At 55.0% G+C, this 27,464-nt stretch overlaps 11 protein-coding genes across 11 annotated transcripts; 5 read left to right on the top strand and 6 right to left on the bottom strand.

Annotated features, from left to right (window-relative positions):
* Window positions 1-410: 410 nt before the first annotated feature.
* WHR41_04387 (uncharacterized protein) lies at window positions 411-2,198 on the bottom strand (the record flags this gene model as incomplete). The annotated part of the gene is made up of 1 exon (XM_069372993.1): window positions 411-2,198. The coding sequence occupies one exon, from the start codon at window positions 2,196-2,198 to the stop codon at window positions 411-413; it is 1,788 nt and encodes a 595-aa protein (XP_069230208.1).
* A 310-nt stretch (window positions 2,199-2,508) lies between these two features.
* WHR41_04386 (uncharacterized protein) lies at window positions 2,509-8,472 on the top strand (the record flags this gene model as incomplete). The annotated part of the gene is made up of 1 exon (XM_069372992.1): window positions 2,509-8,472. The coding sequence occupies one exon, from the start codon at window positions 2,509-2,511 to the stop codon at window positions 8,470-8,472; it is 5,964 nt and encodes a 1,987-aa protein (XP_069230209.1).
* A 348-nt stretch (window positions 8,473-8,820) lies between these two features.
* Window positions 8,821-10,253, top strand: WHR41_04385 (uncharacterized protein). Its single transcript, XM_069372991.1, has 2 exons — window positions 8,821-8,983; window positions 9,038-10,253. The coding sequence occupies exons 1-2, from the start codon at window positions 8,867-8,869 to the stop codon at window positions 10,121-10,123; spliced, it is 1,203 nt and encodes a 400-aa protein (XP_069230206.1). The 5' UTR covers window positions 8,821-8,866; the 3' UTR covers window positions 10,124-10,253.
* WHR41_04384 (uncharacterized protein) lies at window positions 10,102-11,812 on the bottom strand. The gene is made up of 2 exons (XM_069372990.1): window positions 11,275-11,812; window positions 10,102-11,022 (listed from the first exon to the last, which is right to left on the bottom strand). The coding sequence occupies exons 1-2, from the start codon at window positions 11,439-11,441 to the stop codon at window positions 10,464-10,466; spliced, it is 726 nt and encodes a 241-aa protein (XP_069230207.1). The 5' UTR covers window positions 11,442-11,812; the 3' UTR covers window positions 10,102-10,463.
* A 1,728-nt stretch (window positions 11,813-13,540) lies between these two features.
* On the top strand, window positions 13,541-15,578 carry WHR41_04383 (uncharacterized protein). Its single transcript, XM_069372989.1, has 3 exons — window positions 13,541-13,914; window positions 14,131-14,968; window positions 15,047-15,578. The coding sequence occupies exons 2-3, from the start codon at window positions 14,168-14,170 to the stop codon at window positions 15,092-15,094; spliced, it is 849 nt and encodes a 282-aa protein (XP_069230204.1). The 5' UTR covers window positions 13,541-13,914; window positions 14,131-14,167; the 3' UTR covers window positions 15,095-15,578.
* Window positions 15,579-15,830: 252 nt separating this feature from the next.
* On the top strand, window positions 15,831-17,855 carry WHR41_04382 (uncharacterized protein; the record flags this gene model as incomplete). The annotated part of the gene is made up of 1 exon (XM_069372988.1): window positions 15,831-17,855. The coding sequence occupies one exon, from the start codon at window positions 15,831-15,833 to the stop codon at window positions 17,853-17,855; it is 2,025 nt and encodes a 674-aa protein (XP_069230205.1).
* Window positions 17,856-17,905: 50 nt separating this feature from the next.
* WHR41_04381 (uncharacterized protein) lies at window positions 17,906-18,905 on the bottom strand. Its single transcript, XM_069372987.1, has 3 exons — window positions 18,701-18,905; window positions 18,433-18,642; window positions 17,906-18,324 (listed from the first exon to the last, which is right to left on the bottom strand). Exons 1-3 carry the CDS (start codon window positions 18,775-18,777, stop codon window positions 18,027-18,029), a joined length of 585 nt encoding a protein of 194 aa, XP_069230202.1. The 5' UTR covers window positions 18,778-18,905; the 3' UTR covers window positions 17,906-18,026.
* A 197-nt stretch (window positions 18,906-19,102) lies between these two features.
* On the bottom strand, window positions 19,103-20,924 carry WHR41_04380 (uncharacterized protein). The gene is made up of 2 exons (XM_069372986.1): window positions 20,312-20,924; window positions 19,103-20,256 (listed from the first exon to the last, which is right to left on the bottom strand). The coding sequence occupies exons 1-2, from the start codon at window positions 20,577-20,579 to the stop codon at window positions 19,379-19,381; spliced, it is 1,146 nt and encodes a 381-aa protein (XP_069230203.1). The 5' UTR covers window positions 20,580-20,924; the 3' UTR covers window positions 19,103-19,378.
* Window positions 20,925-21,195: 271 nt separating this feature from the next.
* nuo40 (NADH-ubiquinone oxidoreductase 40 kDa subunit, mitochondrial) lies at window positions 21,196-22,698 on the top strand. Its single transcript, XM_069372985.1, has 2 exons — window positions 21,196-22,369; window positions 22,425-22,698. The coding sequence occupies exons 1-2, from the start codon at window positions 21,329-21,331 to the stop codon at window positions 22,521-22,523; spliced, it is 1,140 nt and encodes a 379-aa protein (XP_069230352.1). The 5' UTR covers window positions 21,196-21,328; the 3' UTR covers window positions 22,524-22,698.
* Window positions 22,566-24,746, bottom strand: WHR41_04378 (uncharacterized protein). The gene is made up of 3 exons (XM_069372984.1): window positions 24,507-24,746; window positions 24,241-24,453; window positions 22,566-24,183 (listed from the first exon to the last, which is right to left on the bottom strand). Exons 1-3 carry the CDS (start codon window positions 24,616-24,618, stop codon window positions 22,886-22,888), a joined length of 1,623 nt encoding a protein of 540 aa, XP_069230351.1. The 5' UTR covers window positions 24,619-24,746; the 3' UTR covers window positions 22,566-22,885.
* A 179-nt stretch (window positions 24,747-24,925) lies between these two features.
* Window positions 24,926-27,277, bottom strand: WHR41_04377 (uncharacterized protein). Its single transcript, XM_069372983.1, has 7 exons — window positions 26,922-27,277; window positions 26,715-26,865; window positions 26,641-26,662; window positions 26,389-26,413; window positions 26,219-26,328; window positions 25,105-26,169; window positions 24,926-25,052 (listed from the first exon to the last, which is right to left on the bottom strand). Exons 1-6 carry the CDS (start codon window positions 27,043-27,045, stop codon window positions 25,183-25,185), a joined length of 1,419 nt encoding a protein of 472 aa, XP_069230350.1. The 5' UTR covers window positions 27,046-27,277; the 3' UTR covers window positions 24,926-25,052; window positions 25,105-25,182.
* Window positions 27,278-27,464: the final 187 nt, after the last annotated feature.

The raw sequence follows: 27,464 nt of genomic DNA, 5'->3' as shown, positions 1-27,464 counted from the left end.
GTGCGCATACATGCTAGTCAATGAGCGTACGGGTCGTCTCCTCCCTCGACCTCACCGCTGCGCACGTTTTACATCCCTGAGGGAAAACTTCGTAGAGGTGGTGCAAGACAGGCCGACAAAGTCGAGTTGCCCTGCTTACGCTCTGGAGTGGACCCCAGAGCTTCTCGCTGGACCTGGAGGAGATCGGTTGATGTACCGCGCGTAATACTGAGCAGGTTTCATTGGCCTTGAAGAAATGCTCCACCTTGCCGCGCGGCGTGTTGTCTGGAAATCTGATACTAGTACGGGGAATGAGCTGTGAAACGGAATGAGAATGTGGAAGGGGAGTGAGAGGCTGTAGATTTGGTACAGTCAGGCAAGTAATTGAAGGGTATCTTTGGAGAAACAGAAGCAGAGGAAAGGGATTCTACCTAGGACGCAGCGAAGCCAACTTTCCTCGGGCGGTTTGCGCCGCCGTTAGCCATTGAGTCCAGCAAACGATCCATGCCACCAATGTCGAGCTCGCCAGCATCCAGCATTCTCTGATCTCGGTCGGAAGGCGCAGACGTAGTTGCAGTAAACTTGTCAAACAATCCCTTTGACGGCACAGGAGGCCGGGTGGTCTGGTGAATAATGAAGCGGTGCTCGGTCGACACAAGGAAGTCGCGGGCTGTGTTCATCTGCCCGAGTCCGGAAGCGCTGGATTTCGCACTGAATTGTGAGATGGATGTGATGTTCTCGTTCATGAGGTTGATGTCTGAGATGTGCGAGAGGCCCGGCGTGTATAGCCCATTGCTGGCGACATTGGAAATGCGTTGCCAGAAGAGCTGGAAATTCGGGATGGCGTAGACATCGCTATCGTACCACAACATGACGCTTCCGTCTGCTTCTCCGTGGAGATTGTCAGTGCCGGCGACAGAAATACCACCACGGGAGACGGCGCCAGGTGCCTTCGGTGCACCACTGAAGAAATTTTGGGACTTTGTCTTGCGTGTGTTTGGAGTCATTGGGGCAAGTTTGGAAGAGCCCTTGCTCTGACTGCCAGAGTCCGCGGGCGCGGCTGCGCCTGATGACCCAAGGAAGCCATGGAAAATTGTTTGTCCCCCTGACGTGTTGTTTTGTACAGACGAGCTGACGCCCCAGATGACCCATTCGCCGTCTTCTAAGAGGGCCATGATCGCACGGCCGCCCAAAATCCATTTGGCGTCGAGGATTTTCTTGCGGGCGGGAACAGCTGGGTGGTCTCGAGGTAGCACATGATACGGTGCTTGAAATGTCATGATCCACTTGCCGGTCTCCTCGGGATGCGCAGGGATATAATCGCTGGACGAAGGTCTGGCATTGGGGTCCTTTGGCGCCGAAGGATCGTAAATGCGGACAGCGCTTTGCGAGTCTACGATCAATGCCTGCGCCGATCCTGAAGAGGGATGGAACGAGACCTTGTTGGCATTTGACAGAAGCGGAAGTCTCTGGAGTGTCGTTTCTTCTACGATGATTTCATCCGCACTCGTGGGTAACCGCCAGATCCGCAAGGCATCAGACACGGCAGCAACACAGATGCTGGTCTCCGGCTCGCTCGTCCGCAGCTGGGAGAGCTCCTTGGGAAACCGCGTTTGCACCTTAACCGAGATATCCTTCAGCGCAGCTTTCCCGGCGGGCAGCTCGATCCTGTCGTTCAAAATAGATTCTACGGCATCTCTGGTGGTTGTTGGATAAGGCGGTGCCATAGGGATTTGAAGAAGGCTAACTTTTCCATCAGCCGTATGGACCGCTACAATGGCATGGTGTTTCACGATCGCGGGTCTTTGCGAGGTCTGTTGCGCCAAAGTCGGCGCCGCAACATGCAGAACCGCGCTGCCGAGATTGAGTTCGATTTCCTGGATGATGGAGGGATACGGGGTCTCCGGATCTGTTTCGTCCTCCTCTTCCTCGTATTCCATCTGGGTTGAGCCGTTTGGTTGAGACTCCTCCTCTTCACTCTCATCAATCATTACCACATCCTTCGGGTTCGACTGGGTAGATGTTGGCTGCTGAGCTGTGCGCTGCTTGACACGCCTCCCTCCTCGGAACAGTAATGTTACACCGTTATTGTGGCCGAGCAGGACGAGGCTGCTTCCATTTGGAGCAGTGACGGGATATACCAGTGCGCAGCGTACGCGATGAGGCAGGTCGTAGTTGAGCTGGAGCTTGCGCTCTCTCTTCAGCACTCGGGGCTCCATGTAGTGAGAGGATGAATTAAAGGATGAGGCACAGGCGCAGTTAAGGGTTCGTAACTTCGTATTTCCAAGTGAAGGTTCGCGTGGTAATCGTAGGTGCTTGTGTGAGTGCGACTGTTCTGGTAAATGTGAATGTGTGCGATTCGGTGTTTGTGGTTCGCAAAGTTGAAGGAGCTGCGAAGCTGGAAAACGCGTTGGACCCCACGTCAGGCGCGTCTTCCACCAACAATGCCGTCCTCTGTCAAGTATTCGTTGCAAGCACTCGACACAAGATGCGAGTAGCTTTGAGAGCTTCAATTTACGACAAGGAGACATGGCGGATGTCACCTCACTCGGCGTCCATACGCCCGCCGGCCTCCCCTACCTGATCAACGAAGGCATATTGCCCGCCGAACCCAAGAAAGGCCTCTACACTTGGGACACATACGCATTCTCAGGACAACATGGAAGCGTGGAAGAAGAAATAATAGCAACGAAAGACTGTGTGGTCTGGTCTCAAAACGGCGTGGTTCGCGCAGCGTATCGCTTTGAGCTGGAGGGAGAACATGTTCGACAAGCGCTCTTGACAAGGTTTCCTAAAGAGAATGGCAAACTTTACGCAGATAAGAGCTCGAGCAAGCTCAGGAAGCCTGTAGAGAGCTTCGGCAAGTCATCGAGAAGGAGCATAGCGCCATTGTTGGTCACAAGCAAGGAAGACGACAGGAGAGAGTCACAGACATCGGGCGACGAAACATCTCGCGCGTTAGTCGTGCTTTTGAAGAGCAAGGCCCATATTTACTTCCTCTCTGGCTCGCATCATATCGTTGATCTTCCGTTTGAAATCGAGACAGCTTTTGCGGCTCCGCGAGGCTTGGTCCTTCAAAAGAGGACAGCGTCCAAGCCCTCGTCGAATGAGACCTCTCCCAAGCTCCCACGAGCGCCTCACAACTCATTCTTCTCGTCGCAAAATCAGCTCTCATCCTTCTCTCAGCCGTCTCCGACATTCTCGAAAAGCTTTCTAGGCACGCAACCTGTCCGCCCATCTCCACTGGGCGGCAATGCAGGCACAAATGACTGGCTAAACGGGCTGTTCAGCACAATATGCGAACCACCTGACCGATCACACGAGGCGAACGTCGCCCGAATATACACGATCACCAGTCCCTTTTCGGAGGTTGGTGTGGTGACTGAGTCAATCCAGACAGCGAAGCCTCGAGGCTCAAGCAAGACAACCCCAGGCGTCACCGTTGAATTTGACTCGCTCGATCCCGCAGAGGAGGTCGTTTATGTGTCGAAAATGGATGAACTGCCGCACTCAAGCAGTCGCCCTCATGGGCATCTCATGTTGATCGCGACGATCAACCAAGACATGCGACTGGTCACGATATGGCACAGCTGGTATATTGAAGACCAATCACTGGCCTCACTTATGAAAAAGCGTGCTGAGCACAAAGCTGAGAAGGCAAGAAGGCGAAGCTCCTTTCTGGGGAACAGTTTTGGACCTGGCGGTGCTACACCAGTCGCTCGTCATCGGGATGGAGGCCGTGAGAGTTTTGCGCCTGGTGCCTCTCTGCATGTTCCGGGAGAACCATCCAATAAACGCCTCACCAGGTCTGCATCCCGCAAAACGAAGAAACAAGACGACGAAGCTGCCATGGCATCCCAGATGGATCCAGATTTTCAGCCTGCCGGCTCTCAGCAAACGGCCCGAGAAAGTCGAAGAATCAGCTCGCTTGTCTCTCGCGGAGAACTGCCAACAGCGGATAATCGTAGCCAGGCGGGCACATTGAATGGCAGTTTTGGCACGGGTGCCAGTCGCCGTCACACTTCTTTTGGCCCACATAGTGAACGACGAAGTTTTGGTCATCGTCGTAGCCGAGGGTCAACGCCAGGAAGCGTCTTTAGCAAAAGTATTGGTCTTGACGATGACACCATGGATCTTGATAACGACTTGATCAATGGCAGAGAAAGCGTCGAGTCTATCCTGCGTCACGTTAGAAACACGTACGATGTTGCTGGGCTTGACAATGTTCTCGGCAGTCTGGACGAAGGGAGCAAAAATGAGCTCGTCTTACGAAAAATCCATTCCTTCTCTATCGGACCGCAGCCATTCCCGGAAAGCCCTTCAAGTGCAAGACTTACTGTCAAGGTCGCGACACTGTGCGAAAGCGTGCCATCAGTGGAATCGGACAATCACAAAATTACCGTATACGTGCACGAACAGTCGTCCGAAGAGATTCTCAGTCTACTACTGGAGATAAGAGACAGACCATTCTGGCCCGATATGACGGACAGCCCGCGTGCTAGCATACCTATAGTATTAGGGACCAACACCTTTCCATCTTGTAGAGACATGCACAAAGTGTATGACAACGCCGAAGGTGCAATCCTGCTGAGCGGAAATGGCTTGATTTTATCCCCGATGGACACAACCTGCTGTCCCCTGCCGACTACCTCGCCTTACAGGAATTCGAGCACATTGGATGTCATTCCTGGCTTGGAACAATCAAACAAGGAGATGGGCAGAAATCGAACACATCACCCGCCCGACGATGTGCCTAAGCTAGAGCACCCGGGAGCAAGCAATGTGATCGACGAGGTTGGCTCCGACGGAATTCCGCATCGAAGGCAAATCAAATTAAGCCCTCATGAGCCCTTTGTTGCTGATGTGCTTCGTGTTTGCCAGCTGGTCTTGCCCACAACGGCGTCTCACCTCTTGAAGGCGATATGGTGCAGGGCACATGCCGCAATTGTTGAGCAGCCTGAGCGGTTGTCTGGGACTACAAGCAGCACGGAATGGGTGGCTCTCGCTGCAACCATTCTGTTCTTTGCTTTGAATCTCTTGGACGCTAAAGCTAAAGCATCGCTGCAAGTGAGTAAAGTGGCGGCTGGGACTAAGTCGCAAAGTAGAGTCAAGTCAACATCCAAGAAGCACGTGCATGAAAGTACATTGCTTGCGCAGCCTGCCTGGTCGTGGATGGATGCGCGGCAGCAGGCATCTTCCAATTCACCGAAATCACCGACACCCGGGTCACAGGCAGATCGTATGCTGCTCATTGCTGCGTCTCTAGCCGACGACATTGCAAACGATTCAAGCAAAGAAGTCAAAGAGATCCACCAAAGTATCGACAGCCTCGATGCAGCACGGAGGCTCATGCTCGGCCTTCACATCTGGTATGAAGAGCAGAAGCTCAACTCGCTTCTTGTTGTGCGCCCCCTTCGTCTTGCGCCCATCATTGCGCAGCTGGGACAGTGGCTCGGCCGTGATACCTGGAGTCATACAACCAGTACCTACTACGCTTTGGAAGGTGCGAATGAAACCGCATGGGCGTTCATCAAATTTCGTGCCTCTATAAGCGTGAGCACGGGCCTGATGGACGATCCTGTTGGCGTCTTTGAGTGGCTTGAGCACTCCATCAAGTACGGCACGAGTGAACTCTACCCCAGCCTTGCGACCGTTGCGCGGCTCGGATCAGACGTGAACATCTCTAGATCCTTTGCAGAAGCATCGGCTCAGATGACCCCTAGAACAACCACGCTCTCTCGTGTTTTGGAGGAGACCCAGGGATTGGCCCTCTCTCCTGTCACTGTCGTCGAAACATCAGCAAAGCATCACTTGACGACAGATATACTTGAGTCCTTTCCAGAAGCAGTAGCCGCGCCTTTCAGGGAGGCCATTGCCAAATGCGAAAAGGAGCCACCCACAACCTGGCCAACATCTTTGTTGCGGCTAATAGGTAGGGAAGATCTCGATTTAAGCAAGGAAGCTGCGGCGCGCAAACCGTATGGAACGCAACATCAGCCCGTCATTGCTCTGCCGAAAGATCTGCAAAGTATCACACAAGCTTTCGAGACGCCAAATCACGCTGTCAAGACACGCGAAGCAGACCGTCACGCAATTTCGCAACTGCTGTTCAGCGAAGATCGACGACTCATAGAAGCCACCAGCCTCATGCACTTCAACAACGTGCAGATAGCGGAATGTCCCAAGCAGCCTGATTGGAGCGATGCCTTCCATTTTGAGCAGCAACGCAAAGTCATGCAATGGGTAACGACACGAATGATTGCATTGCCAGCAGGGGACGGCATGATCCATTTCGACAGCCAACTTCCTCTTATGACCGAGAAATACCACCTGCCTGGTTTCAATCCTTCAGCCATCATGCAGCCCATGGGCCACACTGTGACCACTGACAGAAGCGGATTGACCGAGGAGAAGGTCAACTGGGCATACTTTCACGCGGGTGTGTCTGTCGGCCTACGCATCTCACGCAACGCCAAAGGGATCGACACATCATGGCTTGTCTTCAACAAGCCTACCGACCTCACGAACAGGCATGCTGGTCTGCTGCTAGCTCTCGGCCTCAACGGACACTTACGTTCACTTGCCAAATGGTTATCGTTCAAGTATCTCACGCCCAAACACACCATGACCTCGGTCGGTTTATTGCTCGGCATATCCGCGTCGTATGTTGGCACAATGGATAGTCTCATCACACGCATGCTGTCTGTGCATATCACTGCAATGCTCCCACCCGGCGCAGCTGAACTCAACGTCTCTTCCACAACTCAGACAGCAGGTCTCATGGGCATTGGCTTGCTGTACTGCAATACCGAGCACCGCCGGATGAGCGAGCTGATGCTGCACGAAGTCGAGCTAATGGATGTCGAAGACGTTGACAATGGACCTGATGTACTGAGGGACGAATCATATCGTCTCGCGGCAGGTCTCGCCCTCGGCATGATCAATCTTGCGAAGGGTAAAGATCTCAGAGGTCTGCATGGCATGCGCCTACCAGAGCGGCTTCTCAACGTCGCGGTTGGCCCAAGGCCTGTCAATGCTGTGCACGTCTTCGATAAGGCAACGGCGGGCGCTATTGTTGCCATTGCCCTGGTTTACATGAAGTCTGAAGACAAAACCATCGCGCGGAAGATCGACATACCTGATACGGAGGCACAGTTTGATCACGTGAGGCCGGACATGCTCATGCTTAGGTGCATGGCGAAGCACATCATCCTATGGAATGCCATACAAGCCCAAGGCGAGGTCGACGGCATGCCAGCGTGGATTCACGTCAATCTACCGAAGTGCTACCAAAGTAAACTTCGCCGGATGGGGCCGCGCAGCAAACAGCGTTCGCAGCTGTCTAGCACTGATGTACCGTTTTACAACATTGCCACTGGTCTTGCTTGGGCCCTGAGCTTGAGGTATGCCGGAAGTGGCGATGAAGCTGCCCGTGACGAAATCCTGCTGCTACTTGATTTCTTCCATGCCGCGAAGAGCAAGGGAGACGCCTACTATTACGACGCAAAGCTTGCTCGTGCTGCGATCCGGCGCTGTATTGACGTCCTCGCTCTTGCGGCATCCACAGTAATGGCTGGCACCGGCGACCTGAACACGTTCCGATACCTTCGTCGCCTTCACGGTAGGACAGATGCGGAAACACCGTACGGATCGCATTTTGCGGCGCATCTGGCTATCGGTGTGCTCTTCTTAGGAGGCGGGACATACACTCTGGGCACTTCCGATATGGCTGTGGCCTCTCTCATCTGTGCCTTCTATCCTCTCTTTCCAACGGATGTTCAGGACAATCGCGTTCACCTGCAGGCCTTGCGCCACTTTTGGATCTTCGCTGCAGAGGCCCGCTGTGTCATTGTGGAAGACATTGACACACACCGTCCCATCACAATGCCGATACTAGTCACGCTCCGGGATGGCTCGACAAAGAGTATGCAGGCCCCGTGCCTCTTGCCCGACCTTGCATCGATAGCCTCTGTGCAAACAATGGACCCAGCGTACTGGCGTGTGACGCTTGACTTCGAGCTGAACACATCGCATCTCACCAAATTCCGTAAGAATCAACGAATTCATGTACGGCGCTGCCCGGCAGGCGAAGCGCACAGCAGTGTTTTTGGCGCGACCCTGGCAGCACGCTCTACCCAATCTTCATCAACCGCCAACAGACAGCAAATCTGGGACTGGGTCTTCTCGCTGCCGGCTTTGAGGGAAGAGCTCACTAAAGCGGACATCGAACTCATCATCCCGCCGGATGTGCACAGCTCAGTGCACACTGACCAGCGGGCAACAGTAATCGATGACAAGCTGGTGTTGTCCGACAACGTACAAAGTCGAAATCGCAACGAGCTGTGGAACCTTCGCCTGCTGTTCGCGTGGGCGGAGAGGGCAAGAGAGGAGCGTGATGAAGAGCTCAGATGGATCGGGCAGGAAGTGGTGGAGGCATTGAAAGCGGGCATTGAATCAAGGAGTCGGCAAGTAGGGGAATCGACCGATGTCTAGCCATATCACGGTGGATTAAAGAACGATGAAGGAATCATACCAGAACAGCTCATCAAGCATTCGACTGGGCGGAATGGTCAAATAGAAATCCAGACTCAATTGCCTTTCTCCGAACAATGCCTGCTTCACGTATCGAGATCGCTTAATCGCCGCAGTATCTGCCTACTGTTCTCTATTAGTGCACTCCAACAATTTTAGAAAAAGACCGATACTGTAATTTGGTAAATGTCCGTCTCGTTATACATGGAGATGCTTTCTGCCCATGCAAGCCTCGGCTTGGCCCGAGCTCGCTTCAGCCTCCAACGTCAGTCAGAATTTATTGAAGTGAACAAAAAAAGATTTTAATCGTCCAAACTCAAACAAAGAACAGAATCTCGAGGTCATCCCTTCCAATATGGCAGACTACGATAGCGACTCGTCTGGAATCGAGGATGTCGAGACCGGCGTCATCCTGGGTTATGCATCCAAAGAGGCAACAGGCGATGATTTCAGCCAGCTTGGTGGTCACCCGGTAAATCTTATTGCCACTTTGTGGTTCAGATATTTTTACTGACGAAATGCAAAGTCATGGCTAGACACAAACGCGGCTCCTTCCGGGGCCCTCGCAAAATGCAAAGTGTGCAACGGCTATCTCAACCTGCTCATGCAACTGAACGGCGACCTCCCTGACAAATTCCCTGGCCACGAACGAAGGGTCTACATATTCGGATGCAGGAAGAAGCAGTGCCGCAGGAAGGACGGATCAATCCGCGGCATCAGAACTACCCGTATTTCCAAAGATGCCCCGGAACCCATGCAAACCAAGGCCCCAGCCAAAGAAACAGCGCCACCAGCTGCTGAGCCGCCGAAGCCCAAGCAAACCAACATTGGCGAGTCGCTCTTCGGCGTGCAGCCCTCCAAGCAAAACCAGAACGCGAACCCATTCTCTGCGCCCGGTGCAGCGCCCGCAAACCCCTTCTCTACCAGCTCCAAACCCGCCGCAAACCCATTCGCCGCGCCCTCAGCAGCCCCTCCCAAACTCGCCGAAAAGATCGAGCCAGCGGAAGAGCTGTCCCAAACCTTCGCCGAGAAGGCCCGCATCGCATCTTCCAACGAGCCTCCCAAACCCACCGCCGGCCCCTCCGAGCCCTGGCCCTCTCAATCCTCCTTCCCAGCACCATTCCCCTCCTACTACATCGACGCAGACAAAGAATACCTCGACCCCGAGCCGCAAGGCATCCCGCAGAACGTGCGCCTCGCGGAGTCCGGTGAATTCGAGACGACCGCAAGCGGCAGCGGCGGCAACAGCGCCGACGACAAAGCGGCCTTCGACAGCACGATGGACAAGCCGTTCCAGCGCTTCGCGGACCGGCTAGCGCAGAACCCGGAGCAGGTGCTGCGGTACGAGTTCGGCGGGCAGCCGCTGCTGTACAGCAAGAAAGATGCCGTGGGCGCGGCGTGGCCGCGCGTGCCGCGGTGCGGGAAGTGTGGTGCCGAGAGGGTGTTTGAGCTGCAGTTGACGCCGCATGCGATTACGGAGCTGGAGGCGGATGATCTGTCGCTTGAAGGCATGGATTGGGGCACGATCATTTTGGCGAGCTGTGGGAAGGATTGCGGTGGGGAGAACGAGGAGTGGGTGGGAGTTCAGTGGGAGGAGCTGGCTGCCAGGTAGAGAGGCTGGCTGGCTGATTTGTTCATGATGATGATTGAGTATCTTCTTCAGGGTTCTTCTAGTAGTAGGCGTTGCAGATATTGCAGACACAACACAACACAACACACAGAGAGAAGGCTGTTCTTCGCTACCGCCGCCCACCACCCCTTTTGTTCATTTCCCGGCTCGCACCCCGTCGCAGGGAGGGGAGAAGCTGCACTAAATTTTGTGTGTGGAATACCGAATTTCATCACACACCCCGAAAACGCCGCGCTGCAATTCATTCATGCATGCATGCAAAGCCCGTGAATCCACATGACCCGTTCTAAGTTTCGTCTCACAAGAAAGCATCCACCGTGATCTACGCAGGCTGCTCGTAGGCGCGCTTGATCAGGCGGCCAAACTGGTCGAACTTGACGTTCTCGCGGACGAGCGTGCTGCGCGCCTCGTTCTCCTTGTTGAGCGGCACGCGCACGGTGGCGCCGTCAATCTTCCATCCGCACACCTCGGAGACGAAGTGGTCGAACTTGGCGCCGCTGACGTTTAGCCAGCCTTCGAGCACGTCGCGCTGCACCTCCTGCATGCACTGGCTGACGACGACCGCGATGCGCACTTTCATGACCTCCTCGAAGCCCTGCACGTCGGCCACCAGGTCGGCGTACAGGTCGTCACCCTCGAATGTGTTCCAAAAGTCGGCGTAGCCGGCGCTGGTGAGCTGGTCGTGCAGCTTGCTCAGGTGCTGGACGGCCTCGGCGAGAGAGCCGGACGCGGGCGGCACGCCATTTTGTGCGGGAACGAGGGTGTAGACGGGGAGGAGGGAGAGGCAGAGGCTGAAGTCGGCGGAGGGGAAGACGGTAAGGGCCTTGGCGAGGATGTTGGTGATCGTCCCGTCGCGGGCGAGGTGGGGGTTGAACTGGTATCTGCAAAACGGCGCTTTGTTAGCCAAGCTTGTTCATGTTGCCGTTTGCAAAGGTTGTGGTGCTTGTCGAAGGGTGCGGCAAGTTTCAGCTAGAGCTAATATCAAATATGACTTCAGCAGGCTAGTTAGGCCTGATCAGGTCATGCTAAATAGGTTTATCATCACAAAAAAGCGCAGTTGTCCCCTTCTCCTCCTCTTCTCGGGTTCTCCTTTCAAAGATCGAAAGAAATCTCAGGCTTGCGCGGCGACGTACAATTTCAGGAGGGCCAGGTTGGCGTAGCAGTCATAAGTCTGGTTCTCGCACTGCTGGGCGACATATTCCTGGAAGGTAGCAGTGGTCTCGGGGTTGTATCGATCGAGGCCGTTGAGGATTGCCTCTATGTTTTCAGGGCGATCGATCGCGAAATCGAAGGCGGCCATGGTTGCGATGTGGTCGGGTGCTGGTTGCCCGTCGCGCCTGCCATTGTCTTGGTGGTGTGAATTGAAGTTTGCTATGCTTGGCAGGTGCCTGGGTGCCTCAGGCCGAACTTGCAATCCAGGCTCAAGTTCAGGCTCATCAGGCTCGAAGTTGGTAGGGCTTCGCCAGATGACAACCGGCCTGCGGCACAACCACCACCGCAGTGACCGCACCGGCAGATTGGTAGACGCAGATCAAGCTTCCTGAGATGGCACTCTAGCTTGAGTACTTGCATTGGATACATTTATTGAGGCTTCTCCGCCCCCATTCGCCTATTTGCCGGTAGCTTTCTTGGTGTTCGTCGAAGTCTAGGCCCTGGTGCTTCTGCGAGGCGAAGACGTCTGACCTATATTAGGTTTGCCCGGCAGGTGGCCGTGGGCACCTTGCTGGCTCATTCATGTCTGTGGCTCGTCTGCAACTCGAAGTGAGGTTGGCAGTCCCAAGCCGTGTGTGCTTGCGCTGCTCGGGCAGCATCGGGGGAGACGCCAGGACGATCGGACGGTTGGGCGGCACGGTGCCTAGTGCTCGTCTGGTCGCCGGTTTGCGCCTGTCGCTCGCTCGCCAACATACAGAGGCGTGAGAGACTTCGATGCGCCCGGCATCTCCCGGCGTCTCCCGGCCGCTGCGCAGGCGCTCGAGTCGGTGCGTCTACAGATGTCACTACACATGCAACACAGGCGCGCAGGGAGCAGGTAATACGGTGGCTATTTGTCAAACACTTTTTACCAAGACCACCGCGATCCTTTGACAGAGTCAGCCCGCCCGATCTGTTGGCAGTGGATCACTGTGGCTGCAAGCGGCAGTAGCTCCGGCGCGCCCGTCCCCAGGACATGTTCGGCCAGCCCGATACTTTCGCAGACCCTTCAGCCTGTACTGGCGCCTGGCGATAGACGGTTAGACCTCCCCCACCCCGCTGCACACAACCCACGTCGCCTGCGCGTGTCAGACCGCAACACCGCCGCCCTGTCTTACGGCCTTTACTTTAAGGTTGTCCTGACGGTTGGGTCGCCCAGCTGAGATCCCCGAACGGCGAGCCCCGTCCCCGATCCTGGCGAGCGCATCACTCCCTTCGATCGAAGGATCATTACACCTCAAACCACCCTTGCGCCCCATCTGCCCCTTTGTCGCCACCACATGCCTCTTACACCGCATTCCCAGCTCGCGAGCCTCGCTCTTAGCCCCGCCGTACCGGTGCTGTGGTGCTACATCCGGTAGCTGCAACCCAATCCCCCATGCACGCATGCCAGTGTGCAGACGAAATGTTCTCATCAGCCCAGTTGATGCCTGCACGCGGCGAGGCGTCGCAGTGCCTAAGTTTGCGGACGTGAGCCCATCTGAAGTTACCAACGGCCTGGTCTCACATGCTGTGGCTGCAAGCCATGTTCCCTGCGCATGTTATGCCATGGCAGTCCCTCACCCGCGCCTGGCAATTGATAGGGTGCGGACCGAGAACTGTAGGGCTGTGCACGCAACAACCGTCCGCGCCATGCCTGGTTTTTTTCGCCCTAATCAACCTTCTGTCTTTCCAAGCTTTGACTTCGAGACGACCCGGCCACAAGATCGAATTGTCGAGGGCACTGAGATGCCGATGGGCCGCCGTGGCACAGCCTGCTCCAACATCGGCTTGCTCTGGCTGCCGACATTCGGCTCCCGGGTCGAACCCATCTCTCGTGAGAATGAGAAATAACGCAATGTGCGTCATGGCCAGCTACTGCGGGCAAGCCACATTAACCGCGGTGCTGTCGCTGGATGGTGATCCCTAGCGCCCAGGCCCGGCTGAGAGACCTCGTCTCGTCTTCCCCGTCTTCCTTCGAACGGCCACGGACCATCTTGACAGGTGGGCTGCATGTCACTAGTAAACGAATCTTGCAAGATAAAACCGGTTGCACTCTTGAGCACGTTGCGGTTTCGGCCTTTCTTTCGCCCTGATGTCCCCGTGCAGCAGCTTGGAAGTCTATTGAAGCTTGCGGTAGTGCATCTGCCGGTCTTTACGCGATCTTTAAATCTTTACAGCAGGCACGTTCGTCAAATCTAAATCCTGTCGTGGGGTCTCCTATGGCATTGTCACATCTACCATAGCCGACCCTACGTGCGGGTCCCTCAGCCGATCCTTCACACTTTCGACCAAATCCTCCGCCTTTTCACCAACACATCTGACCAGAGCACATCGTACTTCAACCAAGTACGGTGCTTCGGAAGCTCCAAGCACCTCTCAGGAGTATCTGCGAGGCCTGTCGCCGACCCGCCGCCTAATTTCGAACACCAATCAGCTTACTCCATCGCCTACAGCGGACCTCTCAGAGCGTTCTAGACGTTGGTTGCCCGACCCTCGAACGCATACTTGCAGGACAGGGCTCCTTGGGTGATCACAACTTACGGTGAGCCTCGCAAGACTGGTCATCTTGGCATTATGAGAACGTCCTGCGATTCATACAGGTATGTGATCATGAAGCATGCGTGTCCATCAAAGCAAAGTCTTCCTTTTGTCTACGTCCTGGTTCTCCGGCTCTGCAGCTTGTTCCCATTGATTGAGGGCTGGAAACCGTTACTGTTGATCGCACGGCCGTCTTTGTGAACACAGACAGGCGTACCAATTCAACGTCCGGATTACAAGGTGAACGAACAGTCAAGCACAATTCTAACAGGTCCCAGATTCCTTTGTAACGAGTATCTGGCGAATTAACACCGCATGGAAAGCGCAGTTTGCACCTTACGAACCATGTCCGACCAATTTTACGACCCGAATCAAAACTGGAACCCTATGTATTGGGGCTATAATGAACCTCCACAGCACACACCATCTTCTGGACCGGACATGAATCCCGTCTTCTGCGCACCACCCCCCGAAGCCTCTCTTCTCCAATCGCAACTCCCATATACCGTGCCAACGATACCATACACCAATCATGTACCGCAGTACGGACCCACAGCAGACACAGCATATCAACAGCGATGGAGACAGGCGTCTCTGACCCAGATGCGACGAGCTCAAACACCCCAGCTCCACCTAGGCGCGCAGAGTCACGGCTATCCGATTCCCTCATACCCTACTCCCGGTCCATCAAGGGCAGCGCCTTCACCCAGCTATTTATCAGCCGTACCAACACCCGTACCAAGTCTGTCTCGCAACGACTCTGGACAATCCCATGGCAACTCGCAAGGCGACCACGCTCCATCCGAGGTCTCCCGGAGCGTCTCTCCAAACCCCAGCGCGATCGCAGAGTACGGCTACAAGGGCCCCGACGGCAGATGGGCCTGCGCCTGGCCAGGCTGCACCTCGCGCTCACGCTTCACACGCGCCTGCGACCTGCGCAAGCACTACAAGCGACACTCGAAGACGCTTTTCTGTCGGCAGGAAGGGTGTCCGCAGGCGACTGAGGGCGGTTTCTCGAGCAAGAAGGATCGTGCGCGACACGAAGCGAAACACAACCCGATGATCACGTGTGAGTGGGACGGCTGCGGGAGGCTTTTTAGCAGGGTGGATAATATGGTAAGCTCTCCTCGCTCGCTCGCGTCCTGAAACGTTCGGTCTGGACGGAAGATCGCTAACTCCGCTTGTGTGATGCAGAAAGACCATGTTCGACGTGTTCACGAGCGACGCGCGGCCGGAGGATGAGCTCGCGCGCGCTTCGCTCACCGTGGATGGATGTATGAAAGGATGAACGGAAGGCAAGACCGCAGCTACGCGTCGAGAGACAGCCTCGACGAACACGTCGCATGACCACGGCACTTGCCCGGAGCCCGAATCACGCACGCTTGTTCGTCGAACAGCGCATCCGACGACACGGCCAACGCAGCGCACAGCGACAAAGACGGCGGTCACCGCCTCTTTCGCTCGCTGCCGGTTTGCTAGAAGAGACCTAGCGCTTCCAGAGGGGCTGAGGTCGCGACTGTCAGACGAGTGGCGGCTGCAAGGGCTTGTAGGGATGCAGCTGCTGGGCAGCTGAGAAGGGATGACACGACGGATGATGAATTCTTGGATAACGTGCGTGATGCGGGACTGCAGATACGAGTTTCCTTTTTCTCCAGCTCGCTTGTAATGTAGACGGACGACTGAGTAGTGTCATTCTACCGAAATAGTATTCGCTACATTGAGAATATGCTGTGCTGACACGTTCGTTGCAGTCAGCGTGGGATTTCGACGCTCGCGCGCGCAGACATAAATGTAGTAAAGCCGCGGCATTAGGGTTAGGGTTGGGGTAAGCTTCCCTGCCCCGTTGCCCCCAGCAACCACGCGCATCAACTTCAAGCAGACCTCGCCGCGGACCAATGTGTACCGATCGAGTGCAAAGACAGCACGCCGCAGATATTCTTCACATACCTTTTCGCCGCCGCAGCTCTTGCGACCCGCCATGGCCCGTCTGCGACGAGCGTCTCCCATAGATAAGCCCGCTGCGGGCAGCGACGACGACTACGCGGAGAACTCATCTATACCGACTACGGCCAAGCTACGGACGTCGCCGCGCAAGAAGGCGCAAAAATCCTACGTCATCCAGGACGATGAGTCTAATACCGACGAGGATGCCGATGAGAAACTGCCTGATCCTAGGAAACTGTTCCCGCGCAAAGTGGCAAGCAAACCTCCACAGGCGGCCGCGGATGGACTGGACGACTCTGTTAAACCCTCGACCGATTCTACGCGAGGGAGAAGACAGATCAAACTCGCGCCTCTCAAGGCGAGGGAGAGCCACAGCGAGCTGAGGCAGAAGATCGCGTCGCCGGAAAGGTCAAGGCGGCGGCCGCTGAAGGATATTTCTGGGAATGCCAAGGAGTCTGCGAAAACCCCTTCTATGCCGAAGCTCAATGCTTTCTCGAGTATTCCGTCTTTGAAGCCGTCTGTTGTGGCGAACGATGAGGAGGGCGAGGAGGAAGCTGAGGTGGAGGAGAGCGTTTGGTGTGGTTCGGACGCCAGTAAGAACGATTCGGAGGAGGAAGCTGAGGTAGAGGAGAGCGTTTGGTGCGGTTCGGACGCGAGTGAGGACGACTCGGAGGAGGAACTGCCTAGTCCGAGGAAATTATGGCCGCGCAAGCTTCCTACCAGACCTTCCCATGGCCCTATGGATGGGCTGGACGAGGCGTTGCAGGGATTTCAGGGGTTGAGTATCCAGGACAGCAAGTCGAAGGATGCCGGGGAGGGTTCCTCAAGTGACGATTCTAAGGCAGAGCAGGATGCAAGGCCATCAAGCTCGCACGACAAGGAGAATCTCGACGCCATCCTGCACTTCTCACCGCCTCGACTCATCACCCGACCTAGGGAGGAAACACCAGAGCGACCAGTCACGCCACCTCCTGCCTCGCCTTCCAAGTCTCGTCTGGTGTCTCCTTCGAAAACCAAAATCAGAATCCCTACTCCACCGCTGAGACAGAGCATTGATGGATTCTGGAACGCGGACACGGTCAACGAGTGGAACGACCAATACTCTCCCAGAAAGACAATCAAATCGCCAAAGAAGAGTCTTTTCATTCCCGAACAGGAAGCCTCAACACCCACATCGTCGCCAAAGAAATCAACATCAAGCCCAACGAAACGCACCGCAGCCGAGATTCAAGCCAAAAAAGACTTCTCCGCCCGCAAGCACGCCCTAGCCGAAAATTTCCTCACCGAACTCGACCAGACCATCACCTGCGGCCAAATCGCTTCTCTCACCGCTTCAGCCGGCGGTGTCCGCCTCATCTGGAGCAAGACACTTAACAAAACCGCAGGCCGCGCCAACTGGCGCCGAGAAGGGATAAAGACACGGCTCTCACCGACAGCCCCCTCGACCGTAACCTACAAACACCATGCCTCGATCGAGCTCGCGGAGAAAGTCATCGACGACGAAGAGCGCCTGCTCAACGTCCTTGCCCACGAATTCTGCCATCTGGCCAACTTCATGGTCTCCGGAATCAAAGACCAGCCGCACGGCGCGTCGTTCAAAGCCTGGGGCCAGAAGTGCGCGAAAGCGTTTGGCGGCCGCGGCGTGCATGTCACGACTAAGCATAGCTATCAGATTGACTATAAATACGTCTGGCGGTGCAGTAGCGAGGACTGCTGGGCCGAGTTCAAGCGGCACTCGAAGAGCATTGATCCGAAGCGGCACACGTGCGGCCGTTGCAGGGGTAAGTTGTTGCAGGTCAAGCCTGTGCCCCGGGGTGGTGCGGTGGTCGGTGGCAAGGTAGGGGGGTATGCGGGGTTTGTGAAGATGCATTTCGCGGAGGTCAAGAAGAGTCTGCCCCCGGGGAGCAGTCAGAAAGAGGTCATGGAGGCTGTGGGGAGGAAGTATCGGGAAGAGAAGGAGAAGAAGGCTGCTGAAGAGGCCAACCCACGGGCTGATGGCTCTGGAAGCGGCATGGACGATATCGTGCGTGGACTCGATGTTGTTGTGCTCGATGATTGATTTTGTTGCGCTTGAAGGACAAGGTCCTTGGTCTTAGCGTCGGAGTCAGGTGCTGGTAGAATTTTTTCATATCATTTATTATCCTAAGCATTCCCTCGCCAATTGTACTTCCATTTTTCCAGTGAATCCAGTTCCTTTCCCATCATGTTACCATGGCAGTTATAACAAGCATTACTCTCCACCGAAAAGACCCCATTCCTTGACCTCCAACGTCTCCAACACCCTCTGCCTCCACTTCGCCGCCTGCTCCAACAACGGCCCCGTTTTGCCATGCTCTAGATCCACGCTCCCTTCCTCAAATTGTCCTTTCACATGAGGGACATTGACGGTGACTAAGATGTCGGTTTCCTGAGCAGCAAGTCTGATGAGCGTGAGCATGATCGCCACAAACTCCGGCTCGTTCGCCCTGCCCTGCTGCTTAGCGCCCGGAGGCGAGGTGGCGAGGAGGTTGTAGGTCGGTGTGCTCGGACTATTCACTGGTCAGTGACTGCTTTAATGGCGCAATGGATTCTGGACGGAAAAGAGTCGGCGTATCCAAGAAAGTCAAACAAAAGTAGGAAAAAGAGGGACAACTCACGGTAGCTTCGCGCCCACAGCAGTACCACTCCACCACACCTTAGTCTTTTCCGCTGCATCGTCCTCTTCGTCTTCAACAAGGTCTCTCAAGTGGTACTCCAACGCCTCGGTGTCGGGTTTCTCCACGCGTTCGAGGATTTCCACGACGATGGACGAGAAACCGTTTGCATCGAGGTAGACTTCTTGGTTGTCGGGTACTTGTCGGATGTCACTACGAGCATAGTGTCAGTCTGGAGCTTCGTCAATCGGAGTGTGTCTTCTGATCTTACCTGACATCGCCAAAGGTGGCGGGAAATTCGGCAGTGATGGCGCCGCCGTAGAGGTTGACGGGCTTGAAGTCGGGCATGATTTTTGTTGTTTTTAATCGATGTAAAGTTTTCCTAAGATAGTGGCACTTGTCGTGTGGTCACAAGGGCAAGCCTGGAAAATGTTGTTTGCTCTCTTTTATGGTATCTGATTGCGGTGTTCGTTGTGACGTTAATAAGTCGCAAGATGAATCTTCAGATGTTCAAGGCAACGCCAGGCAGCGCGAAGCTTTGCAGGCTGCCGCATGTGATTGGAGCCTGATTGAACTTCACTCAAACACCCAATTACAGTACCCGATCATCAATCGCAGATATGCAAAATTGAATAGCAGAAGCCTACATCAGTGGAAGAATGACATGGAAGAGTTTTTCTCGCAGTACGCATTATAATACATCCAGTTACTGTCATGCTAAACTACGTCTATCGTGATGCTTGCCCGCCTTGGTGGCTGGCTAGCGTGTTCTCCTTTACCTTGCTACGCCGACTACGCCGACACTGCTGATTTCTCCCAATCTCGTTTATGGCCACGAGACGCCCGTGGTGGACGGAAACGCCATCTATGCTTTTTGACATGCACCAACAGCCCAACGTTAAAGCCACATCTCATGGCTCAAGCAATTGCTCGTTGATAGTGAGATTCCTTAGGCAGCCCAAACATCCTGACCGGAGTTCTCAATCCAGACACCAAGCTTCTCGACACCGCCATCCCACTCGCGCAGGCGCTGACGCATGGCCTCGATACCGGCCTTGTCCAAGACCTTCGGCTGCACCCAAGAGATGCGAGCCACTTCGTCCACCTGGTCGATGCTACCCTTGAGCAGACCCAAGCTCAGCGCCTTCATGATCAAATGCTCGATCTCGTCCAGGTTCACTTTGGTCTCCTGGCTGATGGTAGCGAAGGTCATGCTGCGATCGTTGGGCGCGCGAGAGAACACGAGCTGGGTGAGGGCCGACAGGCTGATCTTCTGGTACAGGAATTGCTGGTGGCGCTGCAGCAGGCCGTTACCCTGCAGGTGCGACTGGAGAATGTTGTATGCGCCAAGATCGCCGCGGTTGAAGGCGAAGAGCAGGTCACGCAGCCACGAGTGCTCGGTCTTGGCCAGGCTGTCGAGGATAGGGTGCAGCAGGAGCTCACCGAAGTTGTAGATTGTCTCGGATACGAGCGCGGCAAGGGCAAGGTCGTATGCGAGGCGGTGTTTTTCAGACTGAGCGAGTCCGTCGAGATCGACACAGGCAAGGTAGAGCAGCGTAGTGCGGTAGAAGGCGGCAAAGTTGTTTTGCGATTGGTAATAGTCGGCACCTACGCGGTAGAAGCTGGCGTGGACAACAGTCTCTACCGAGTCAAAGTTGTCGAGAATGGCTTCGCACTTGTCCAAGTCCTTGCGCGCCTCGGCGCTCTGGTCGAGACGTAAGCGCACGCCGGCGACACGTGTGAGGGCGAAAACGTAAGCATCTTGCGACGCGGGCTTGTCGACTCGGGTCGCGAGGCTCTCGAGGAATGTGAGGCGCTGCTCGTCATCTGCAAGTCCTCAAGTTAGCACGCCATATGGCATCGCGGTCGCAAAGAAGCTCACCTTTGTATTGTCCCGCTGCGCTCAAACCCAGCCTAACCAACTTCAACTGATTGATCTTGTCCGCAAACGCCTTGACGAAGTTCTCGAAGATCGGTATCCGCTGTGATGCGCTCTGCTGCTCGCCATAGAACTCAAGGAGGGTATCGGTGAGCTCGTGCCACAGTTTACGCTCCCAAAAGTCCTCGAAAGTCAGGAAGTAATACTGCAAATTATCGTTCGCCTGCTCGCGCTGATCGGCGAGGAAATCTCCAACCTTCTCGTTATCCATCTTCCTAGTCTTTTGTGGTATTCTCGATGTTTTTGAAGACGTCTTTTTCCAGAAGACCTAAAATTTACGCAGTCTTGTATTGTTCGTAATTTTCCTCTCGAGAAGGTCAAATTTGGGGGAGTGTGTCCTGTGGGAATGCAGTGGACGTGGGAAGGCGACCTTCAAGTTGATGGCGTTTCGTCCACCTGGTGCCAAGCTTCGATGAGAGATTGTGCAGGACCGAGACGGTGTAGCTTGGCGAATGAGAGCGTAGAGTATCGAGACGGTTATAGCAGTGCAAAATCCGACTTAAACACGGCTTGCTTGCTGGTAAGTGAAGGAAGGCCTTTGGGATAGCGTGGGCTGGCGCTGATGATGATGATGGCAGCTTGAGACGCCGGGCCATGACAGCCGGAGCGCGGGCGATTCGCGCCGACGGAGACTTTTGGCATGCAATTTGTCTTAGTCAGATACAATGCCTCAATGTCCTTAATGAGGAGTAGCACATTGTGAAAATTGTAGAAGTGAGATGCCTAAATAAGTCTCTGATCTTTGAATGATATGTGACAGATCTTTCAGCTCAGCAAACTGCCGTGTTGCTGTTCTTTTGTTAGGTTTAATCACGCCTCGGCAGCCCTCCAGAGCACCACGACTTCTGCTTTACAGACTCCGGAAACGAAGCAAGAGGACCGACGACACAGGTCGCCAGCCAGTTCGCAAGGCCCATTGACCTCGCCCAATACCTCTCCGCTCCTCCAAACACCGCCGATATGGTCCTCCGCCCTCCTCCCGGGCTGCTCACCGGCCTGGCCAAGCCCTCCTCTGCCCTCCCCGTCCAGGCCCGCCGCAACCTCCAGGACATTGCCATCACACGCACCGGCAAGCCGATTATTCGCATCTCCGGCGGTCGCAGCTCGCTGGGTGGCCACACAGCCACCGTCTTCGGTGCCACTGGGTTCTTGGGAAGATATATCGTGAACAGACTCGCTCGCGCAGGATGTACCGTCGTGGTGCCCTTCCGCGAGGAGATGGGCAAGCGCCATCTTAAGGTCTCCGGTGACCTCGGCCGCGTCGTTTTCACTGAGTACGACCTGCGCAACACCGACAGCATTGAGGAGAGCGTGCGCCACTCCGACATGGTCTTCAACCTTACTGGCCGCGACTACCCCACCAAGAACTTCGACCTCGAGGACGTCCATGTCGAGGGCACCCACCGCATTGCCTCCGCCGTGGCCAAGTACGACGTCGACCGCTTCATCCACGTCTCTTCGCACTCCGTGCATCCGGAACACCCGTCCGAGTTCTTCAAGACGAAGTACTACTCCGAGCGCATCGCCCGTGAGATCTTCCCGGAGACTACCGTCGTCAGGCCTGCGCCCATGTTCGGCTTCGAGGACCGTCTTCTGCACCGTCTGGCCGGAGCGACCAACATCCTCACCGCAAACCACATGGCCGAGCGCTTCTTCCCCGTCCACGTCATCGACGTCGGTGAGGCTCTCGAGAAGATCGGCTACGACGACTCCACCGCCGGCGAGACCTTCGAGCTCTACGGCCCCAAGGAGTACAGCATGAAGGAGATTTCTGAGCTTGTCGACCGTGAGATCGTCAAGAAGCGCCGTCACATCAACCTGCCCAAGCCCGTGATGAAGACTCTTTTTGGTGTCCTGAACAGGGCTCTGTGGTGGCCCCTCGGCTCCGCCGACCAGGTTGAGCGCGAGTTCCACGACCAGATCATTGACAAGAACGCGAAGACCTTCAAGGACCTCGGCATCGAGCCTGGCGACATCGCCAACTTCACCTACCAGTACCTGGTAAGCCACCGTTACTGCCCAAGCTCACGTAGTCCAACCGCTAACACACTCACAGCACGGCTACCGCAGCTCATCATACTACGACCTCCCTCCCATGTCCGAGCGCGAGAAGCGCGAGGAGAAGAAGTACCTGCACGTCCTGGACGACCAATAGAGGGATACTGTAGGCACCCAGCGCGGAGGAGCCATATAAATTCAACCGAATCTCTTTTGTGTGTTTTGGAGCGAGAAACCATTCCCGAGCTCGAGGCCGAGGGATGGCTTTGTCAATGTGTGGTTGTACATATATCCCTCTACAAGAATTATAAAAACCATAACGTTCATGCCAATTTGAATGAAAAGCGAGCAGATATCCAACGCCCCGCTGATTTTCGACCAAAAGACTGTCACCGAGTGTCTGAAACGCACTCTGCCGGGTATACCACGCTGTGCCCGCCTCCTGCACCCATGCGTTGGATCCAGACTGTCGCACCATCCAGAAACGCCAATTGCACTAGGCTAGAGAGAGCCTTCCACTCACACGCCGTCGACGCAATAAAACAACATGTATGCCTCCGCGCCCAGAACTTCGCGCTCCTGCACGCGCACGACCATGCTGTCGTCGAAGCGGAACCACTCGTCGCCCTGGCGCGCGTACGACACGTAGTGCCCGCTGTCAATCTTGCCCTTGTGCACTATGACGGACGACAGAGTGTACAGAGGCTCAATCTTGGCCGCCTCGCGCGCTTCCTGCTCTTTATCCTTGTCCTTGTGCTTGTCCTTATCCTTATCCTTATCCTTACTCTTAGCCTTCTCGTCAGGCTTGGGCGCCTTAGGAGCTGCGGTGTAGGGCTCGAGGTTCAGGGTGAAGGGGAAGCGGATTTTGGTGTCGATTTTACTACTTTGCGACAGTTTCTGCGAGTGGGAGAAGCGCTTGAGGTGGACGGGGAGAACAGGCGGGAGGGAGGAGAGTTTGAGGCGTTTTTCGGCCTTTTGCGCCGAGTTGCATTTGCGGCAGTGGTAGCTGTCGCTCGAAAGGGTTTCCGGCGCTGTGAAGCGGTCAAGGCATTCGGTCAGGTCCATGGGCAGGGCTTCTTTGACCGTTGACGTGCCGTTGATCATGCTGAGTTTCTTCTTCTTGACGCTGAAGCCGGGGCTTTTGACGTCAAGACTGAGGTCGACGAAGGGGTCGTAGGTGGCTGTTGTGTTCTTGCAGGCGCTGCAAGTGACCGTGGACTTGAGAATGCCTGCGAAGGTCTGGTGGACGATGCAGTCGCACGTCTTGGCGTCTTTAACGCGTGCAGGCGTGCTGACTTCCTCGTCGTCTTCGCCAGTGTTGGCTGTGTGTAGGCTGTTGAGAATGAAGCCAAGGTATTCGTGCGCGTCTTGCTGACTGTACCCGGCAAGGTTACCGCCTCCCTTCCAGCAACCTTGGAGCATGTGAACGGCGCCGTAGCCTTCGTGCTTCTCTTGGCCGTAGAATTCGGTAAAGATGTCGTCCAATGCACATGACGTGCAGGCTTCGCGATCGCAGGCAGAGCTCGGATGGCCTTCAGTGAGGTAGTATGTGCGAACGAATGGGTTGTGGATGAGCGCTTGCAGGATCACTGACATGAAGCACGTCTGGCCCATATTGTATAGACCGCGTAATCCAGTGGCAGCACATGGGACCATGCCTGAGTTGGTAGCTACCAGGCGCTTGTCACCAGGCTCGGTGAAGATGGAGTACTTGCGCTTGCGCGACACGCTCGCAGACCGGATCGCCTCGAAGGTAGGGTCGTACACAAAATCCCGGCACTCATGGCAGAGTATGAAACCGTTCTCGGATTCCACAGCTACGCATGGCGGTCAGTAAATTATCCCTTCCGGCCAATTCCAGGCTGTATACTCACAAAATGCATGCTCTTTCCGGTGCCGCTCCCCAGACGTGCTCACATTGGGACATTGCAGGCACAGGTATGTAGTCTTACTTGTCGCACTTGCTCCACTGCCATTCTTGTGTATGTTTCCGCTAATGTTGCTGTCGTTGTGCAGCGATTGCACGAGTCGAGTGTACCCTTCTGTCGCAGGTTGGCGTGCTGAGGAGAGGAGGTTCTTGATGTGTTCTTCGAAAGTTCGTTAGCTATGCCCTTGGGAGCTAAGTACTGTCCCAACATACGGCATCCAAAGGTCGTCTGTGTCGCCGAGTTCGGGCTCTTCATATCGCTCACTGAGCCTTTCTTGACAAGCTTCGGGGAGTCGCCAGTGGGCGTGAGGGTGGTGGTGGCCATGGTGGGCGCAAATCTTGACGCCGGAGTACACGGTGAGGTCTGAATAGGGCAAATGACCCTACATGCTTCGTTGGGTCGGCGAAGGGGTGTGAGATGTGCGGCGGTACCTGCGCGCAAACCGAGGCGCAGATGATGTCGCTGTGGCTCTCACGCGGTTCCTGGCCGATCTTGTGGGGGAGGCTTTGGGGAGGATTGCGGGTGCCGACGCACATGCATGTGACAGTGCCAGCCGCTCAACGTCCTCTCTCAAATTCATGCCACATATTACATATCACGAGGGGGATCACAAAAAGACGTACTACCAGCGTGACTTTTTTGATATTTTATTCCAGCTACTGGCGTCAGCCTATGACATCGCAGCTACTCCATCATCATCCTACCAATCTTTCGCTATTCGTTTTCCACGACGCTCTTTCCTTCGCAGTGCCTCTATGCTAAGGAGGTTAGTGACCAAAACAATCATGAATGGCCTACACTTGTCCACACAAAAGACTCAAACCCAACTCGACATTCTGGCGTCCGCTGTATTATTGTCTTTTTGGCCGTTCCATCGTTGGTTGCGAGTTAAATCCGCTGGAGCTTGCGACCAACGTCTTGCGGCTGTCCATCCCCCCACGGATCATCACGCGGTTCTTTGTCGGCGGCTAATGATGCCTTCTCAAGGTGCATCTTGCTCGTCTCTGGGAGCCAAGCCCAAACCCAGATCAGGCCAATCAAGGTCATCCCTGAGAAGAACCAAAAGGTCCCAGCAGGCCCCATCGAGTCTTGCAGAGTCATGAGTGGAACCGCCTTTTGCAGTCCATAGCGACTGCCATAGTGGAGGATCATGACCAAAGCCGTTCCGATCGTTCGAGTCTGGAGGGAGAACACCTCGGAGGTGATGAGGTAGGAGATTGAGTTCCACCCAAAAGCGTAGCCGGCGCCGCATAGGTACATAAAGACGATGGCACTGATACCGACAGCCTCGTTTCTTGGTGAATCTTCGCCTCGTGAAAGTCCCGGCACAACTGATAGAACAGCAGCGACGTATGAAATTGCTATCAGCTGGACAGTTATCCCAATTGAAAGGCATCGCCGGCGTCCGATTTGATCCACAGCGAAGGCTGCGCATGCCGCACTGGCGACTAGCTTGATAACGCCAAAGATGGAAGTGTAGAGCAGCCGTTCATTCTGATCCCGCACCCCGAGTATCTCAAAGTATTGAGGCGCGTAGACGGTGATGCTGGAAGCTCCAGACCACACCTGCAAGAGGTGAGCCGTGCAAGTTATGCAAAGCCGATCCAGGTTCCGTCTCGTGGAGAATAGATTCAAAAACGATCTGAGGAAGCCCACATCCTTGGACTCGCTCTCCACCGCAAGCTGTCTTCTCACACCGGCCAGTTCCTGCTCAATCTCGGCGGAAGTGTTTCTTGGGTAACGAAACTTATGAAGAACTTCTCGGGCATAGGAAATGCTACCTTTCTTGACCAGTATGCGTGGTGACTCCAGGCAGAAAGTGAGCATTATGAGGAATGCGAAGGCAAACGCGCCAGCCGTGATTTGAGGTATTTTCTACAGAATGTAGTCAGCCTCTATCAAACCTCCAGCGCGTGCGGTTTACCCATTGGATTGACGAGCTGCCAGATATGTTTGTGGCTGTGCCGTAGCTGGTGAAATACCCGATTATGGCACCGAGATATTCAGAAGCGCCAAAGATGGCAACGGCGAAGCCTGTGATGGATAGTGAGATGGCAGGCCCAGCAAAATTTCATCGAAGACACAAATACTCACCCCGGCTTTCCGAGAGACAGCATTCCTTTTGCAACGAGTTAACCAATGCTACCATCAATCGAGCTCCCAAGCGTACAAACATGCACTTACAGCGACATATGCAGGCGCAATGACGGAAATCTGACCAAGGCCAATCCCGACGATGAACTTACCACCGTAGACTTGGCCCAGATTACCCACGCTAGTGGTGTATAAGACGATTCCAAGCAGCCAGAGAGCACACATTATGCGGCCCCATCATAATCTGCCTACGCGGTCTCCAATAATCAATGTCCTGAAACGAAAATATCAGCAACCCTCGCGATATACTGAATAACGATGCCTACGACAAAGCTCCAGCAATGCAACCAAGTTGGGACATCGCCACGACGTTTCCCGTCAAGCTTGCTCTTTCGTCTTCGGACATCGCGTCAAGACCGAACTCTCCAAGAAATGAGTCTTGCACGACCATTACGGCCACCAAGGCCTCCTCTATGCCTTCGACAATCCCGTCAGCGACAAGCTTCAACGCATGTGTCTGTTGGAATAATTACCTCTGGCGACGCCCATTGTGCCAAACAATATCACGGAGTACCACAACCTCCATGTGAACCCGCTGAATTGGTCCCTGAATGACCGCGTCCACTGCCGGATATCTCTTGTTTGGATCATGGTCATGATTGAATGCCATCGATATCATGGTACGATGCTGATGAAGAAGAAGGTGTGAAAAATGTTGCCGACAGAGGGCATCGACGATGAATCCCTGCCGTCTCGCGTGAATATTCGCATGGCGGCTTGCATATCCTCACAGCAGATGCGGAACTTGGCAATCGCTCCGCCATAGCCGCCGCGCCATCATCCTAATATTAGGAGAAGGTTGACACACATCAGCCCCACTGCCAAGAGCGGGCTGCCGCCGGGGAGATCTCCTTCGTTCTTTTACTTGTGCTCTTGAAAGAATTTTGGAAAAATGATACGCGGAAGGAAGAGGAGTCTCGTGCTCATGGTCTCCCTCAGAGGCAACATTGGAATCTCTGATGACACTTCACGCGGAGTAGAGACCTAGCATTTGGGACCAGCAGTACAAGTGAATG

This window comes from Cladosporium halotolerans, assembly GCF_011745625.1.
Source record: "Cladosporium halotolerans strain TM138-S3 chromosome Unknown Sca11, whole genome shotgun sequence".
Lineage (NCBI taxonomy): Eukaryota > Fungi > Ascomycota > Dothideomycetes > Cladosporiales > Cladosporiaceae > Cladosporium > Cladosporium halotolerans.
This window is presented reverse-complemented; position numbering and strand designations above follow the sequence as displayed.